The sequence below is a fragment of the Patella vulgata genome, chromosome 4, assembly GCF_932274485.2.
Source record: "Patella vulgata chromosome 4, xgPatVulg1.2, whole genome shotgun sequence".
In the NCBI taxonomy this organism is placed as follows: Eukaryota; Metazoa; Mollusca; class Gastropoda; family Patellidae; genus Patella; species Patella vulgata.
The window spans coordinates 30600240-30616374 of NC_065882.2; the positions used below are offsets into that span (position 1 = coordinate 30600240).

The 16135-nt window shown below is 35.3% G+C and overlaps 1 protein-coding gene and 1 long non-coding RNA gene across 2 annotated transcripts; one reads left to right on the forward strand and one right to left on the reverse strand.

Annotated features, from left to right (window-relative positions):
* Nucleotides 1-5304: 5304 nt before the first annotated feature.
* Nucleotides 5305-7528, forward strand: LOC130012497 (uncharacterized). The gene is made up of 2 exons (XM_056100562.1): nt 5305-5685; nt 6905-7528. Exons 1-2 carry the CDS (start codon nt 5305-5307, stop codon nt 7526-7528), a joined length of 1005 nt encoding a protein of 334 aa, XP_055956537.1.
* A 3832-nt stretch (nt 7529-11360) lies between these two features.
* LOC130012498 (uncharacterized) lies at nt 11361-15274 on the reverse strand. Its single transcript, XR_008787934.1, has 4 exons — nt 15074-15274; nt 12406-12440; nt 11938-11990; nt 11361-11487 (listed from the first exon to the last, which is right to left on the reverse strand). It is a non-coding gene; the product is annotated as an uncharacterized LOC130012498 (long non-coding RNA).
* Nucleotides 15275-16135: the final 861 nt, after the last annotated feature.

Sequence of the window (16135 nt, forward strand, 5' to 3'; positions counted from 1 at the left end):
AATATATATTTGCGTCTGACACACTACAATATCACTAAAAACATCGTGGGGTAATCAGCGCAAAGTTGGCAATCTGCGCGCCAGCTTCATAAGCGCAGATTGCAATCTGCGCGCGCGGAGTGCAATCTGCGCAGGATGACAGCGCAGATTACAATCTGCGCGAGGGGTGAAGATTGCGCCTAACATACTAGTCTCTATCATCCAGAAAAATATTCTACGAATATTAGTCTGGACAGGTTGTCAACATTTGAGAAAAATTGGCTAGATAATCCGGTCTTTCACATTATCATAAACAATGTCTAAGGAAGGTAACTCCTCTTAAAACAAGATGTTTACGCCCATGAAATAAATTTAAGTATGTCATTTCAAAAAATCAATTTGATTGCATGCGAGTTCAATATCTAACACTCTTAATTTTTTATTGTAAAATTTCTCTCTTCATGGGCCATATCTATGCTTTTAAAATTAATCCTAATTCGTCGTCACGATTCATGTTTGTTTATATTAATGCAAGAATTATGGGATTTATTGTGGGAAGGGGCACAACTCTTACTTGACTTGGCTTGGCTAAAGAGACTGGATAATCAACCACATTAAAAACCAAACTCCCGGTTACGCATGGGCAATGGACTTTACGTCAAATATTGACAACCTTCCTAGTTGGAGACTAGGAGGTTCTGGGTGACCGAGACTACTAACATACATATTATAACATAATGGTGAAAATCATATAAATTAAATAATTCATATACATACTATTTAAAACAAATGAAAAAAAGAGGAAGGGCTGTTTTATAACATGATAAAAAGAGTTCTATAAATAGAATCAGATATTGAAGCGTCCATTGGGTAATGTGATATAGAATAATTAGAGCATCACAACAAAAGGTAATAAAAATATTTACAAGTAAAGAGCAGAGCAACATTAAGACGGTCTATAATACATAAAAAATGAATATAATATGTACATTTCTTGTAGACATGAAACAGTATGACTGCGGGCATGGTTTAAAACATCAAGATATCGGAGCAGATTATGTTTTAAAATTACATATAGTAGTTTATATTTATATCTACAAAATGTAAAAAGTAAAATTATCTAATTAAAAGGGGAGCAATTTCATGTAACAGATGCGAATAATAAAACATGGAAAAGGTGTGGAAGACTGGACAACAGGAGACATCTTTGCACTCACAACAGAGGTGAACACTCTTTCGTAGTAACGACAGTACATCTAGTACTTAGATAGAGATATTATTTATTTTCTTGAGCTTTCAAGCCAGCAAGAATGTTATTGTCCCTTTAAACTAAGTTACAACCAAAATTTTTAAGAAATACTGCAATTTCATTGGATATATGCAAATTAATTTTACTGGTCAGCCAATCGAATTGCAGTATTTCTTAAAATTTAGATTGTATCTTTGTTTAAGTTTTCGTGAATAATAGACCGGGAGCCCAGGAGGTTAGCCTAGCTGAAAAGTGCACCGCACAAACTGTCTGGCAGTGATCACTCATGATTCCTGTGGTGCTTGTAACGATATTGGAGTACCCTCCCTTTAACTGTATTACGATTTGTATAATGTAAACTACCCGGATGTATTCATGATGACGTATGTCAGAGATAGTTAGAAATGGCTGTTACATAAACTTATCAAACTCGTTACTCGTCTTGTCTTTTGCCTACACAATGAACCTGACCTGTACAAGAGGTAACGAAACATGGTGTCAGAAGTAATGTGAACATTTTGGACTAGCGTATACTATAAACGCAATGTTGGTATGTAGTTACTGAATCTTAGAACGGGTGGAATGGCAAGGCTGGGTGACCGCATGGAAGAAACCAGTTTGATCTGGATTTCCTACGATGTTTTTCTGGATGCTTCTCTGCGCATCAGGAATTGTCAACAAACATCTCTTCGTCTCTGTCAAGTTTGGATTCGTCTCAGCGAATTTAGTAAAGAATCATCTCAGTGATTCGACTCTCTACTACTAGAACGTCTCAGCGTTTGTAAAGGCTTGTTATCGTCTCTGCGATTGACCTGCTGTCAACGATTGTCTCTGCATCGTTAAAACCTTGTTGACATTTTGATCAAATCATCTCTGTGATTTAAAGGGCCTTCAACGATTGTCTCTGCATCGTGAAACTGAAATAAATCATCTCTGGGATTTTACTAGACTTTAGTACGTCTGTCTCTGCAACGTATAATGTAAGGCCTACTCTAGTACATTGTTGGCGTCTGTTTACAATGATGGAACTTATAGTAAAGTTAAAGTAACTCGACTATGAAGATTATTGTGTTTTAGTATACTGCTAACAGTCCTGCTTCTTGTTTCTGTGGTATCCTGTAAAGAAAATCTAAGTACTTCAAGCATGGCTGAAGGTGATAGAAACTATCGTGTGCTGCACATACCGTTCAACTTACCTTTTCCCTCTAAACTTGACTTGAGTGGAAATCTGGCTTCTAACTGGAGAACTTTTAAACGTGTATGGACTAACTATGAAATAGCCAGTGGCCTGAATCAGAAGGAAATGGGTCAACGTACTGCTACCCTCCTCACCTGCTTAGGACCAGAAGCCCTAAACATCTACGATGGTTTGACTTTTGATGATGATAATCAAAGATTCAAGAAATAACGTAGATTCTATTGTTCAGAAGTTTGAAAGTTTTTGTCTTGGCGAGACAAATGAAACTTATGCTTCAATAAACGGGACCAATAGTCTGACAATGTGGATACATATTATGTCACTGTGCTACGCTCTCTAGCAAAAACTTGTAACTATGGTGCCCTGGAAGACAGTCTTATTCGTGATAGAATAGTTCTTGGAATAAGAGACAATCACACTCGTAAGAAACTTTTGTAAACTGCTAACTTAACGTTACGTGCCTGTATCGATATTTGCAGAGCGAGTGAGACTACAGCTGTTCAAGTGAAAAACATGGCTGGTGTTGAAGAAATAAAATATGTTAGTAAATCATCGCGTGATGAGAAAGTAAACAGAAGAACTGCAAGAGCTCCTCCTTTTCTACAGTCAAGTTCTCCTAGAATAGATTGTAAATTCTGTACTGCTCAACATCCTATGAGAAAAGAGTTTTGTCCTGCATGGGGAAAGTCTTGTGGTGTTTGTAAGAAACTTAATCATTTTGCTGCTAAATGCCCTAACAAGTCATTGAAGAGTCACGGTTTTAAGAAAAAGCCCAAGTATAACGTTAACTTCGTTGAAGGATCTGACTCGTCTGATGGTTGTGTTATGATAATTGACTCTGTAAACTCTGTCAATTCGACAAGAAGTGGTGAGAATTCTGCTTACCCGAAGAGGATCAATGCTGTTATGAAAGTTGCTGATGAACTGGTAGAATTTCAGCTTAACAGTGGATCAACTATTAATATACTTCCTCTCAAAGTATATGATAAACATTGTAGTAACTCTACACTTACTCCTACATCAACGACTCTGTATATGTATAATCATTCGAAGGAAACTCCTATTGGTAAGAGCTCTGTTAAACTTACCAACCCCAAGAATGGATACAGCTACATTTTGGATTTCCTCATAGTTGATGCTGATGTAAAGCCTATACTAGATTTGTGTGCTATACAGCGAATGGAACTGATAACAGTCAATGTTGAAAATTTCAAAGTCAATTCTACTTGTAAAGTTGATGAACACTTACCTGTCTTAACTCTAGAAACCGTTTATACTGAATTCAAAGATGTGTTTACAGGTGATGGTTGTTTTGATGGTAAACTTAGCCTTGAGTTAGATAAAGACATTAAGCCTGTACAGATTCTGACTCGAAAGGTTCCTGTAGCTCTGAAATCACAGGTCAAGCATGAGTTAGATAGACTTACTCAACGAGGCATAATTGAATCTGTCTCTACCCCTACTGATTGGATCTCATCAATGGTAGTCGTCGCTAAACCAAATGGAAAACTTCGTCTTTGTATAGAACCCAAACCACTCAATGTAGCCTTAGAGGAATCATTATCCTACACCGACTATTGATGACCTACTCCCAGAGTTGTCTAAAGCTAGAATTTTCTCAGTGGTAGATGCTAAGAATGGTTTTTGGTATGTTGTATTGGACAAGGAAAGTAGTTGCCGAATCACTTTTGGTACTCCTTGGGGAAGATTCCGATGGAAACGTCTCCCATTCGGAATATCTGTAGCTCCTGAAGAATTTCAGCGAAGAGTTGATCTTGCTCTAGAAGGTCTATGAGGTGTTAAAGCAATACATGACGACATCATCATTTATGGTACTGGAAACTCTGATGAAGAAGCCACTAGAGATCATGATCGTAACTTTATTGCATTGATGAAACGATGTCAAATTAAAGGTTTGAAGATAAATAAAGCCAAAGTGAAGTTTCACGTGGATGAAGTAACTTATATGGGTCACGTGATTACTTCTCACGGTCTGAAAGTGGATCCTGCTAAAGTAAAAGCAATCCTAAATATGCCTCAACCGTCTAATAAAGCTGCAGTTCAGCGTTTTTTGGGTATGGTAAACTATGTTCAAAAGTTTGTGCCTACTGTGTCTCGTTCTCTGACTTCAACTGAGATACACTACGCTCAGATCGAGAAAGAACTACTTGCTGTCGTGTTTGGATTAGAACGTTTTGAACATTATGTCTATGGCCGTAAAGTACATGTTGACTCTTACCACAAGCCTCTAGAAATCATTACTAAGAAGAGTCTACTTAGTGCTCCTAAACATTTACAACGAATGCTCTTACGTCTTCAACGTTTTGACTATGTTATTAACTATAAGCGTGGTTCAGAAATGTACATAGCTGACATGTTAAGTAGAGCATACTTACCCCATACTAAGCAGGCAGAAATCAACGCAACTATTCTAGCTGTTGATACCAGATCGTCTATAGAAGTTGAAATAGAACAGATTAATATGTTACATCATTTACCTGTTACTGAGGAATCCTTGAGAAGAATTCAACAGTCTACTGAATCTGATGTTACTCTTACTAAGTTGAAAGAACTTATTCTTACTGGTTGGCCAGACAAGAAAGACAGTTTGCCTGAAGATGTTCAATTGTACTATACATTAAGAGATGAATTGTCGGTACAAAATGGTGTTCTCTTTAAAGCTGAACGTGTTATAATACCATTTTCTCTTCGAGATTATGCAACATCTAGGATACATTCCAGTCATATTGGTATCCAAGGATGTTTAAGACATGCTCGTGAAAGCGTCTATTGGCCTAATATGAATCGTGATATAGAGATATACATTAAAAAGTGTGACGTTTGTAACACCTTTCAACCTGATTAACAGAAAGAACCTATGATTAGTCATCAAATTCCTTCCCGACCATGGCAATTTGTGGGAACAGATTTGTTTGAGTTCAATGAGAAGCCCTACCTCATTACTGTGGACTATTTTTCTAACTACTTTGAGGTTGATCATCTCAAAGATAAAACAGCCAAAACAGTCATACCTAAGATGAAAGCTCACTTTGCGCGACATGGTTTGCCTGAGCGTGTAATATCTGATAATGGACCTCCTTACAATAGTGCTGATTTTGTAAGATTCTCTAACGAATATGAGTTTGATCATATTACCAGCTCTCCTACCTATCCCAAGTCCAACGGAAAAGCTGAAAATGCTGTGAAGACTGCAAAACAGATCATGCGTAAAGCCCTTGAAGATAAAGCTGATGCTTACCTACAAGCCTTGAAATAACTGCTAAGGTTCAGCCTGACATCATGTCAGGCTGAACTGATTTTCGGCCGGACATTTCAGATTTTCAGCCTGACAAATACTTTATAAAGTATATTAAACCAAAAAACTGTTGAAATTTACTATGTTTATATATATTATTATACATACATTTATTAATAAAATAAATTGATGACTCACATACAACCTGGAGTTTTAAGTTTTTATATGTATATGGAATACAACTTTATAGTTCATATAATAATGTCATTAATCTCTTTGGTGGGGCTGGGGACTAAATCCTAAAAACTCTGATTAAGATTCAAATTTAACTAAAGAATAGACATCTTGAGTTGTCGTAAATGGTTCAGAATCTGCCAAGTCATTTTTGATCCACTTTTCTAGTTCTACGGCTCGTTTTTGTATTTTTCCAACTGGTGACGGCGACGCCCCCCGTTTAGAAGTGTCTTTATGAGAGACATAAGATTAAGACACAGTACCAGTCTTTGAATTTTCTGGAACGGTCCCACTAGCCGGGATATCCGTGTCCGAGGGTTGGGAAAAGTAAGAAGTTATTTTATTCGACATGTTTTCACGGCTCTTCTATTTACATTCACATTGGAAGTGTCCAACAAAGTGAGATATTTTCGTATAAAAAATCTGTCCCTAATTACATCCATAGTCAACTTGGACATTTTCTTGTAAACTAATTTTAAAATATTATTACTTTTATTACTAATAATTTATATAATTACATGTCATGTTAGGTGTGATTTAGAGCTAATCATATACGAAAGTAACGCAAAGCTAGCTACGAGACTCGAATAACCAGTGTAAAAGAGCCGATTCTCAATATTATTCATTATTTTTTCTTCACGTGGCCGAGAGAGATACATGTATAAATAGTAATATTTTTACTATGACTCGGGTCGTTGATATAACCAGCGTAAAAGAGTCGATTCTAAAAATTATTGAAGATTTTATCTGCACGCGGCCGAGATATAAATAGTAACATTTTCACTATGACTCGGGTCATTGATATTTTTGGTTCTGGACTTTCGAGTCTAATAATAAATAGCGATCGACTCAAATATTTTTGACATAATGTTTTACAAAAACACGGTCGGACAATTATGTCCGGACGAAAGGCAATTTGGCCTGTCAAAAGGGGTCAATTCGCCCGGACATTGTCCGTGTCCGGACGCTTATTTCAGCGCTTGCTTACCTAGCACTCTTAGATTGGAGAAACACACCTAGTGAAGGTTTGAAATCGTCTCCTTGTCAACGTTTATTTGGACGTCGTTGTAGAACACTTCTTCCAACCTGTACTTCATTACTTGAACCTAAGTTAGTTACTGATGTTAAGTCTAAGCTTGAAGAAAGGAAATCTCAGCAGACTGCTTATCATGACAGATCAAGTAAAGAACTCTGCTTATTGAAAACAGGGGATATTGTGCGCGTAAAACCTGTTGGAAGTGATAAACGATGGGTAAAAGCTCAAGTTGAAAATCAAGTGGATGTTCGCTCGTATGATATTCGTACAGATGGTAGAACTTACAGAAGAAATCGTCGTCACTTGCGTAAGACTAGTGATCTACCGTGTGTGGAAAAACCCAATTTTCAGCATACACCTACACGTACTGTGCCTGAGTTAGCGTGTGCGCGCTATCCTAATAATTTGTCAGAAACTGGTAATTCCAATAAACTGCCGATAGTATCGCGTTCACCTGTGAAATCTAAGAACTCTACTGTTAAACAAACTGAAGGTGTTAGTCCCAAACCTACAACTAGAGTTAGTGGAAGAACAGTTAAAAAACCTAATTACTTAAAAGATTACATTACAAATTGACATTTGTGTTGATATCAAGTTCTTTTTATCATAGTTTAAAGTAATGTGTAATTTAAAGTTAAAAGTGACTGTAAAGCGAACTCTAAATGATATTTCATGTAGTAATCTTTTTAATTTAAATGTTAATGTTCAATCTACTTAATAGCCAGGTTGGTTATATCTCTTTCAGTTGTAGTATTAATGTTTTGTTTACATTATGTCTGAAAAGGGGGATGTAACGATATTGGAGTACCCTCCCTTTAACTGTATTACGATTTGTATAATGTAAACTACCCGGATGTATTCATGATGACGTATGTCAGAGATAGTTAGAAATGGCTGTTACATAAACTTATCAAACTCGTTACTCGTCTTGTCTTTTGCCTACACAATGAACCTGACCTGTACAAGAGGTAACAAAAAAGTGCTGAATGACTTCCAAGCAGTTTAATGCGGTACGGATTTAAGCTAATCTAGCCTAGCTGGGAGGCGTGGCATATTGGGTGTGTCTGTTCTGTTAGGGGTAACCCACCGCATAAACTGTCTGGTGTGAGAGTTATAGACAAAATAGAGACTATATGTATAATTGTAAACCGCCTAAATTTTTCATTTTTAAATTGTATTACATTCTGCTGTAATTCGTATAGTTTAACCAGTGGTCTGAAGCAAGATTTATATCATTATTGGTTAAGGGAAGATAACAACCATTATTATCAGCTGGCTTTTGTAAGCTTATTTTTCATTGGTTAAAAATACCATTTTTCGATGATAATCATTAGCTGAAAGATTGTTGTTTTCCCGCCGCCATTAATAAAATAAACTTGTAGAATAACTCAATATTTTCTCCTTCTTTCTGCAGGTAAATATTAATAATCATAATGTCAAAGTTATGTTAATTTGTGCATAAGATATCCAAGAATAAGTTGACAATTGTCCGTATTCAGGCATTGTCACGTTTTTTTGCATTTTTCATTTCAAGTGACAATTGTGTTCGAGTGATCGAAAACGCATGGTCGGTAGGAATATGTGACGTCAGTGCGTGGTTCTTGGGAATGGAATTGCACATGTTTGTTAAAGTATCATTAGTGTCAGTTATTTCCTATTCCATTTTAGTCCTAAAAGAAACAATACCCAATTATGTTATATTGAGTACCCATGTCAATAATTCATTGTTGTGCTCGATTTGTCAATATTATTCATTCCATTATTTGCTCATTGGAAATGGAATCAATCAAATCTTATTTGTCCATCCATTGCCTCAATTGTGTTTAGACTTTAGACATTAGACCTTGAACAGAACGTTAAGGAGTAAGATCTTCGGTGCGTATGTCATAGTTAGATTGTGTCAATCATTGGTCTCATTTTATATCCATTGCGCATAACACCCATGAGTGATATTCATTTTATTGTTCTTTATAAATTACAATTGTTCAAATTGTTGTGTTGTTTTCCCGCCGCCATTAATAAAATAAACTTGTAGAATAACTCAATATTTTCTCCTTCTTTCTGCAGAAATCTGTCGCCTAAAGACCACGGCAAAGCTTACATTTGGCGAGCTTGCCAGGATTCCAATTCCATGGTCACAGGGACAAGGTTGTTACCGTACTGAAGTCTTATGATGTCTAAGTCTAAAGAATCGAAAGAATCGATGGAAGAGAAGCTTTATCTGATCAGGAGAGAACTTTATTCATCCACAGATGAAATCCTACATAAAATCGTAAAGGAGCTACAAATTGCAGGTGGCGATAACACACCTTGTGAACTTATAAAAACTCTCGAAAAACTCATTCAAAATATACAGGAAGGGGAAAACGCACATCAGAAAACCGACGAGTTGTGGAATGTTGTGCATCGAAACAGAAAACCGAAGCCGACGGCCAGTGTCACCCAAATAACAACCCCTACTTTATCAGAAAATGATATTTTTCAGACAGATTCAAAGGAATCCAAGGACCCTGTGTCAGCTGTTGTTCAACATCAACATGTGACGAAAAACAACGAAAAGTTTAAGATCAGTGGGACGGTAAATGGATTGGAAGGAATCAGCTTCATAAACCTCATGCGACAAGTTGAGACTGGTTTAGAACAGGGTTACACTGAAAAGATAGTGATTTGGGCAGTGGTAAAATCATTTCATCCCAATGAACAGTTACGTGCATATCTTGAAGCCTGAGATGACATTTCTTTAGTAGAACTTAGAAAGCTACTTAGGGTTTACTTTCGAGAAAGGTCTGCCACAGAACTTTATAATGAATTAACAAGTGCATCGCAACGACCAAAGGAAGACTTGGGACAAAAGGTGTTGTTGACATCTGCGGAGGTCGAAAACCTGGGAGGCGAACTACAAGGACACTACGACAAAAAGCTTGTTCGCAGAATGACTCTAAGGAGCCTCCACACAGGACTTCGCGATCCAGCGGTGGCTCTAGCAACAAAAGAACTTTTGTTGAGTAATCCGACTTTACAAGCTGAAGTAAAGGCTTTACGGGAAGAATTTGCAAAAGCTAGATCGTCACAAAACTATCACGATTGTACGAAACAAGAGTCAAATACATACAACCAGAGACGGGGGAGGCACAGCCCTGAAAGATCCAAACAAGAACACCGCAAGTGTAAATCCTGTACTGAGAAAAACTCTAGTGACAGATGTTTCAGATGTGGTTCAGCTGAACACTTTCAAGCTGGTTGTAAACAGCGTTCGGGAAACGAAAGGGTTTCAACGCTGGAGGCAAGTTGTTGAACCGAAAGCATGTTTGTTTAGCCTCATCCTGTGAATGTGGTGTTGGATATGGTTGTTGTGTAGACTGTCGACAGGCAATAACTGGCAGAATAAACTTTATAGAATCTGAAAGAACTGTGTTCAGTTTGGGAACACCCCCTTTAAATGAGGTAGACCGTGATAAACTGTGTAAACTTGTGGGGAAATCATGTCAGGTTCTATGCATGTTGAACAAACAAAAAACTTTAGCTTTGTGGGATACAGGCGCTCAAGTTTGCCTTGTGCCCCCAACATGGTTAAAAAAGAATTTATACGATTTCACAATAAAACCAATAACAGATTTATTAGAACATTCATTGTTTCGGGTTAAAGCTGCAAATGGGGCTGAAATACCTTTTGAAGGCTACGTAGTATTAACTTTCCAATTAGTTAAGGCAAAAGACGCTAAAATTCTACATGTCCCATTCCTTGTAACCGACAAAATCAATGAACCTATCATCTAAAAATGAATTTATAAACTTATATATCTGTGAATTTTGCACATTTGATATTAAAGGGAAACAACTCTCTTTAATGCACCATCAATATCCCATTGAATTTTTAATATTACTTATATATATTATTATATGTATTAGTTATATTAATTTTTATGATTATGATATCTTTATTAAGCTTATTTAAGATTGAATTTTATAGCCAACAAACATTATAGTTCTTGTAATAAGTAATTGGAATTCAATAACAAACTTGCTGAAATATAGTGTAACATAGAAAATCTGTACATCATTGTTAATATCAATACCTGTGAAGATAACCCTGCCCCCTCAATAACCAACAATAATTCATAAGTGTCTACCCTTTAGAATATAAATTTCCAAAATGTTTTGCCTGTCAAATTTGCATGAAAGATCTAAAAATGAATTTATAAACTTATATATCTGTGAATTTTGCGCATTGATATTAAAGGGAAACAACTCTCTTTAATGCACCATCAATATCCCATTGAATTTTTAATATTACTTATATATATTATTATATGTATTAGCTATATTAATTTTTATGATTATGATATCTTTATTAAGCTTACTTAAGATTGAATTTTATAGCCAACAAACATTATAGTTCTTGTAATAAGTAATTGGAATTCAATAACAAACTTGCATAACCAAATATATACACCTATAGACTTTACCCATATTATATATTTGTTTGTAAATTAGCCTGTCTGTATAAAGCTGGTCTGAAATGTTCTCTGAATCTCCTGCAAAATAGTGCAAAACATAAATCAAGTAGTTAATCATCTTTAGTAGCTTATTGCAAAGTTTGTAAATCAACTGACTATAGTAAATCAGAAATCATAATACTACACTATTTAGAGTTGTCATTTGTATTGTAAAAGACTGATAATAAGCTGGGAGTACATGTATATGATGCTGTATATGATGTTTACAGGTTTACTGCCAGTGTTATTAACTGCTATGCATGTTATGTTAAGAGTAAGATTATAATAATACATACTGTTTTAAGTTAGATGAAACTGATTAGAAACCAGACAAGTAGAATCCAATCGCTAATTGCTTAGTTCCGAGTAGAGCATACTTCCTTTATATTGTTTAGTTTTTATCTATATTTATAACTGACAACTCAAATTCTCAATTACTATAATATGAATCTTTAAATATCAAGATAGTTTAATATGTAAAATACTTACCCTTATTAGCCCCTGTGCTATGCATGTGCATTAACTGTCTGCAGTTTACTCATCTAAAAAAAAAACCCAACAATTATTGAGATTGTAAAACTTTTGAATTGATTAATTTTGCTATTACTATAACCCCAATGTTAGTTAATGGTTAAATAACACTGTAGGCCTAAAGGCTTTTATGCAGTAAAATTACCAATAACCCCATCCGTCATAGTGCAAATTGTTTTCTTAGAAGAGTGTCAATACTCAACTTTAAACATTGACCTAAACAGAGGCCTGCTTCACGAAACTTTGATTAGGACGGAATCTAAGTTTTTGTAATATGATTGGATAATTAGATCGATTTTATTGCCTAGTATTTACTAAGATTTGAATTTTATCTTTGGTTATATTTTCAAGAAGCAGTAGCCCTGAACTGTCAATGCTAGGGAACTATGTAAATAAAATTGAAGCATATGGTAATCCCAAACTTACCTAGTTTCTCTCAACAATAACAGTATCATTTTTACCTGAAATAAGAATTACTAAGTAATAACACAAATCTGTTGAACTTGAAGTGACAAGTCAGAAATATTAGAAAACAGAACACCAAATTATGAATAATGAAATGACAGTATGCTGCGAAATTGCAAAATACTCCTAAATAGCCCTTGCACGTCATCGTTAATAATGGTAATTGGTATCAAGCTTTGTAACTGTGCCAACTCTCCTAAATATGCACATTGTCCACGTACGATTAACTTTAAGCAGGTAGCTATAGGCCTACTAGGTAGTCTATGAATGAACGATTGTTATGTTACTACTACTAGTGTTACTGTCTGATTCATCGTAAATTTTAAACGGATTTCTTCGATTATGAACAAACTACTTAACTTTGGTTATTATAAACTTACCTGTGTGTTTGTAATGAACTCCCGTTCGATAAAATCCATTGCACAACTAATTATCACAACAATGAGAACAATTTCTCTCTTGAAAAATTTGAAAATTTACTTGTAATTTCGACAGAGGCGATGTCAACAATGTCTTCGTGACGTATTGGTCGAATCCAATATACCTGTTGCGGGGGTTGGTTAACATTGAAAGATAGTTTGACAGCGCGATCATTTTGATCGTATATGGGTTTGGGCGACGAAAAATATCAATTGAAGGCAATTACATTGGAGATTTATATGGAAACCATTGATCGCCAGTCTATCAAATTTTCTTCACAATTAAAATATCACTGATTGCACGGATACTCGTAAAAATAAAGTCATGAATAAACTATAAATATCCTATCTTCTTTATGTTATAAATGATTTAACAAGGATCATGAAGCTTACCTCCGAATTCTCTGAGTGTATTTTTAATTTTATACGCATTCTTTCGATCGAATAATAACCGCTTCAGTAACATCTTTAAGCGTGTTGCGGCAGCCCTCAGCGTGTCTATTGCCGTATTGGGTGCCCGGGTGGGTATATAATGCTACTAAGCCCGTATGACCCCGTAAGAAGCGGAACATTAATTCTCGATTCGACAGTTTTGACCGAAGTGTGATAAAGCCCGTAAAACGAATGTATAGTTGTGTTTGTGCGGCATGCGTGTTCAAAAGTAAATAATCCCATCCGAGTCTCTAATCAAATAATTAGAACAAAATATTTCAAAAAGTAAGGCTATAAAATTTGCAGAGATTTTACTAGAATGTAAAAGACGGTAACTAAATACAGGAATGCGGGTAGTTATGTGTGCGAACGCTCAAACTCAATGCCAATTGTCGTAGGTATCCAGACCACTCGGACCAAAGACTACTCGGACTAAGACCAGTCGGAACAAAACAAGACCAGTCGGACCAATTAAATTATATTATAAGGCTAGACAATATGCTATTTATTTATTATTAAATCACAATACAAAGAAGCAAATAATTCTTATGCGGAATTCTTATATTTAGAGTTGTTTGGTTCAATTTTGTGTACGTAAATAAATCAACGATTAGTTTTAAAATTAATTAATAATGGTGCAAAAAAAAAAAATATCAATCTAATTTTTCTTTACTCTTGCAATGAGACTCGGTATTTCCAGACTTTTGACAGTTTCTACATATACGGGTATACTGTTCTTGTCTGATAGCCTAATTTTACTTTTTCCACATTCACGGTATCCCCAGTGGTTTCATTCCGTTCTACCCCACTAACCCCTGGGTTACTATATATGGGGGGGGGGGGGGTGGAGACACGTTTTCAAGTTATCCGCCCTTGATGCGTTAATATAAACAGCACATAATAATACGAAGACCGGACGTTTATATGCCCCTTTTTAAACGTGACTACAAGTGTGGTTCTCGATATTTTGCGATTTGGAATACAATTATCAATTTATTCAAACAACACGTTATTAGTAGTTCGAGTAGTCATATTAAAACACACACAATTATCAATTTATTCAAATAACACTTTATTATTGGTTCGAGTAGTCATATTAAAATAAACACAATTATCAATTTATTAAAATAACACTTTATTATTGGTTCGAGTAATTATATTAAAACAAACGCAATTATCAATTTATTAAAACAACATTTTATTATTGGTCCGAGTCGTCTTTCTGTTGGGTCCGAATAGTCTTTTTGTATGGTCCGAGTAGTCTATTTGTTTGGGCTGAGTGGTCTATCACTTGGTCCGACTGGTCTTGAACCGAGTGATCTTTGGTCCGAGTGGTCATGGATTCTTGTCGTAATTGTACTTGAATTTCCTATACTGTCACCCCTAATACGAAATGATATCTTCCGCAGAGTGACGTAACCATCTTCCATATTGGTATTTTTCTCTGGGAAAAGTTTGTGATATTTCAATTTTTCAAGAGAAAACTTGTTTTCATCGTTGTGATAATTAGTTGTGCAATGGATTTTATCGAACGGGAGTTCATTACAAACACACAGGTAAGTTTATAATAACCAAAGTTAAGTAGTTTGTTCATAATCGAAGAAATCCGTTTAAAATTTACGATGAATCAGACAGTAGTATTAAAATTTTATATATTATAAACAATGTTGGAAACTTTTGCCTTGTTGAGTAATTAACGGTTATGGGCTTGTATCAACAAACTGCACAACTCAAATTAAAACTGTTTATCAAACCAAACTAAATTTGAATTTACTCACCACCTAAATTGGCCGTTATTTTCTAAACTGTATTGTGCTGTAAACACCATGCTCTCTTCCCTTGTCGAGCTCAACGTGCCAATCAAAGAAAAATCACGTGACTCTTCCATTCGCACAACATCAACATTTGCTGTTTTATTATTTGTTATTTCTCCTTATCTGTGGGGTTTTTTTTTGGGGGGGAGGGGGGCTTTTTGGTTTGTTTTTTTTTTTTTTGTTTTTTTTTTTTTTTACGGATTATTTTTTATTGGTATCAGTCCTTGTTATTTTATGGGATTAATTTACTTTGTGCCAATCCACGCACAGCGCCGCATCAATGCTATACCGTGATTATCGATCTTTTATTTGTAAATATGTATATAGATGTGATAACCAATATTTTTGTAAATATGCATATAAGTACTATTTAACATATCAAAATGATTTAAATCATTACCAATGTACATCATCAAATTTTTATGTGTATGTGTGTTTTCCTGTTTATAGCTTTGCTTGTTGTTTGTTATTTTTTCAATACGTCCCAAACCATTCATTGTAAATATATTTTCACTTGTACATTATTTGCCTATTACTAAACTGTAAATCCATTCCAGAGACAACTATAACACACTCACTGTAAAATAACTGCACTTGTACATTGTATGTTTCTTTATGTAAATACATGTATCTATATCTGACAGGGAGAAGGGTTTAATATAGGCTATGCCTGTTCCCCAATCCCTATTCAGATAGAAATCTGAATAAAAATATTGCTTATAAAAAAAAAACCTATCATTGGTTATAATGTGATAGAAAACTATTTGAATGTTGAACCATTAGATAGTGACATTTTAAATTCGTCATTGCTTCCGAAGTTACAACCAGAAAAGGTATCGGCACTTGTTGACTTTATTTCGACAAAGAAATCGGATGAACTTTGTGAGGTCAAATCAGGAAATCATGGTATTAAAATACCAAGTGGGTCAACAGTTCCTATAAAGGCCACAGTTAAAGTCCCGCTAAGCGAAAATACCCAGGCCTTGTTGGAACCAAATGTGTCTTTAGACATTCCAGAAGGAATCG

Excerpts from the sequence above, each read along its gene's own strand:
- LOC130012497 (XM_056100562.1), top strand. The coding sequence starts at position 5,305 with ATGATTAGTCATCAAATTCCTTCCCGACCATGGCAATTTGTGGGAACA. Across the intron at positions 5,686-6,904 it reads AAGATAAAGCTGATGCTTAC|CTAGCACTCTTAGATTGGAG; the intron begins CTACAAGCCTTG and ends GCGCTTGCTTAC.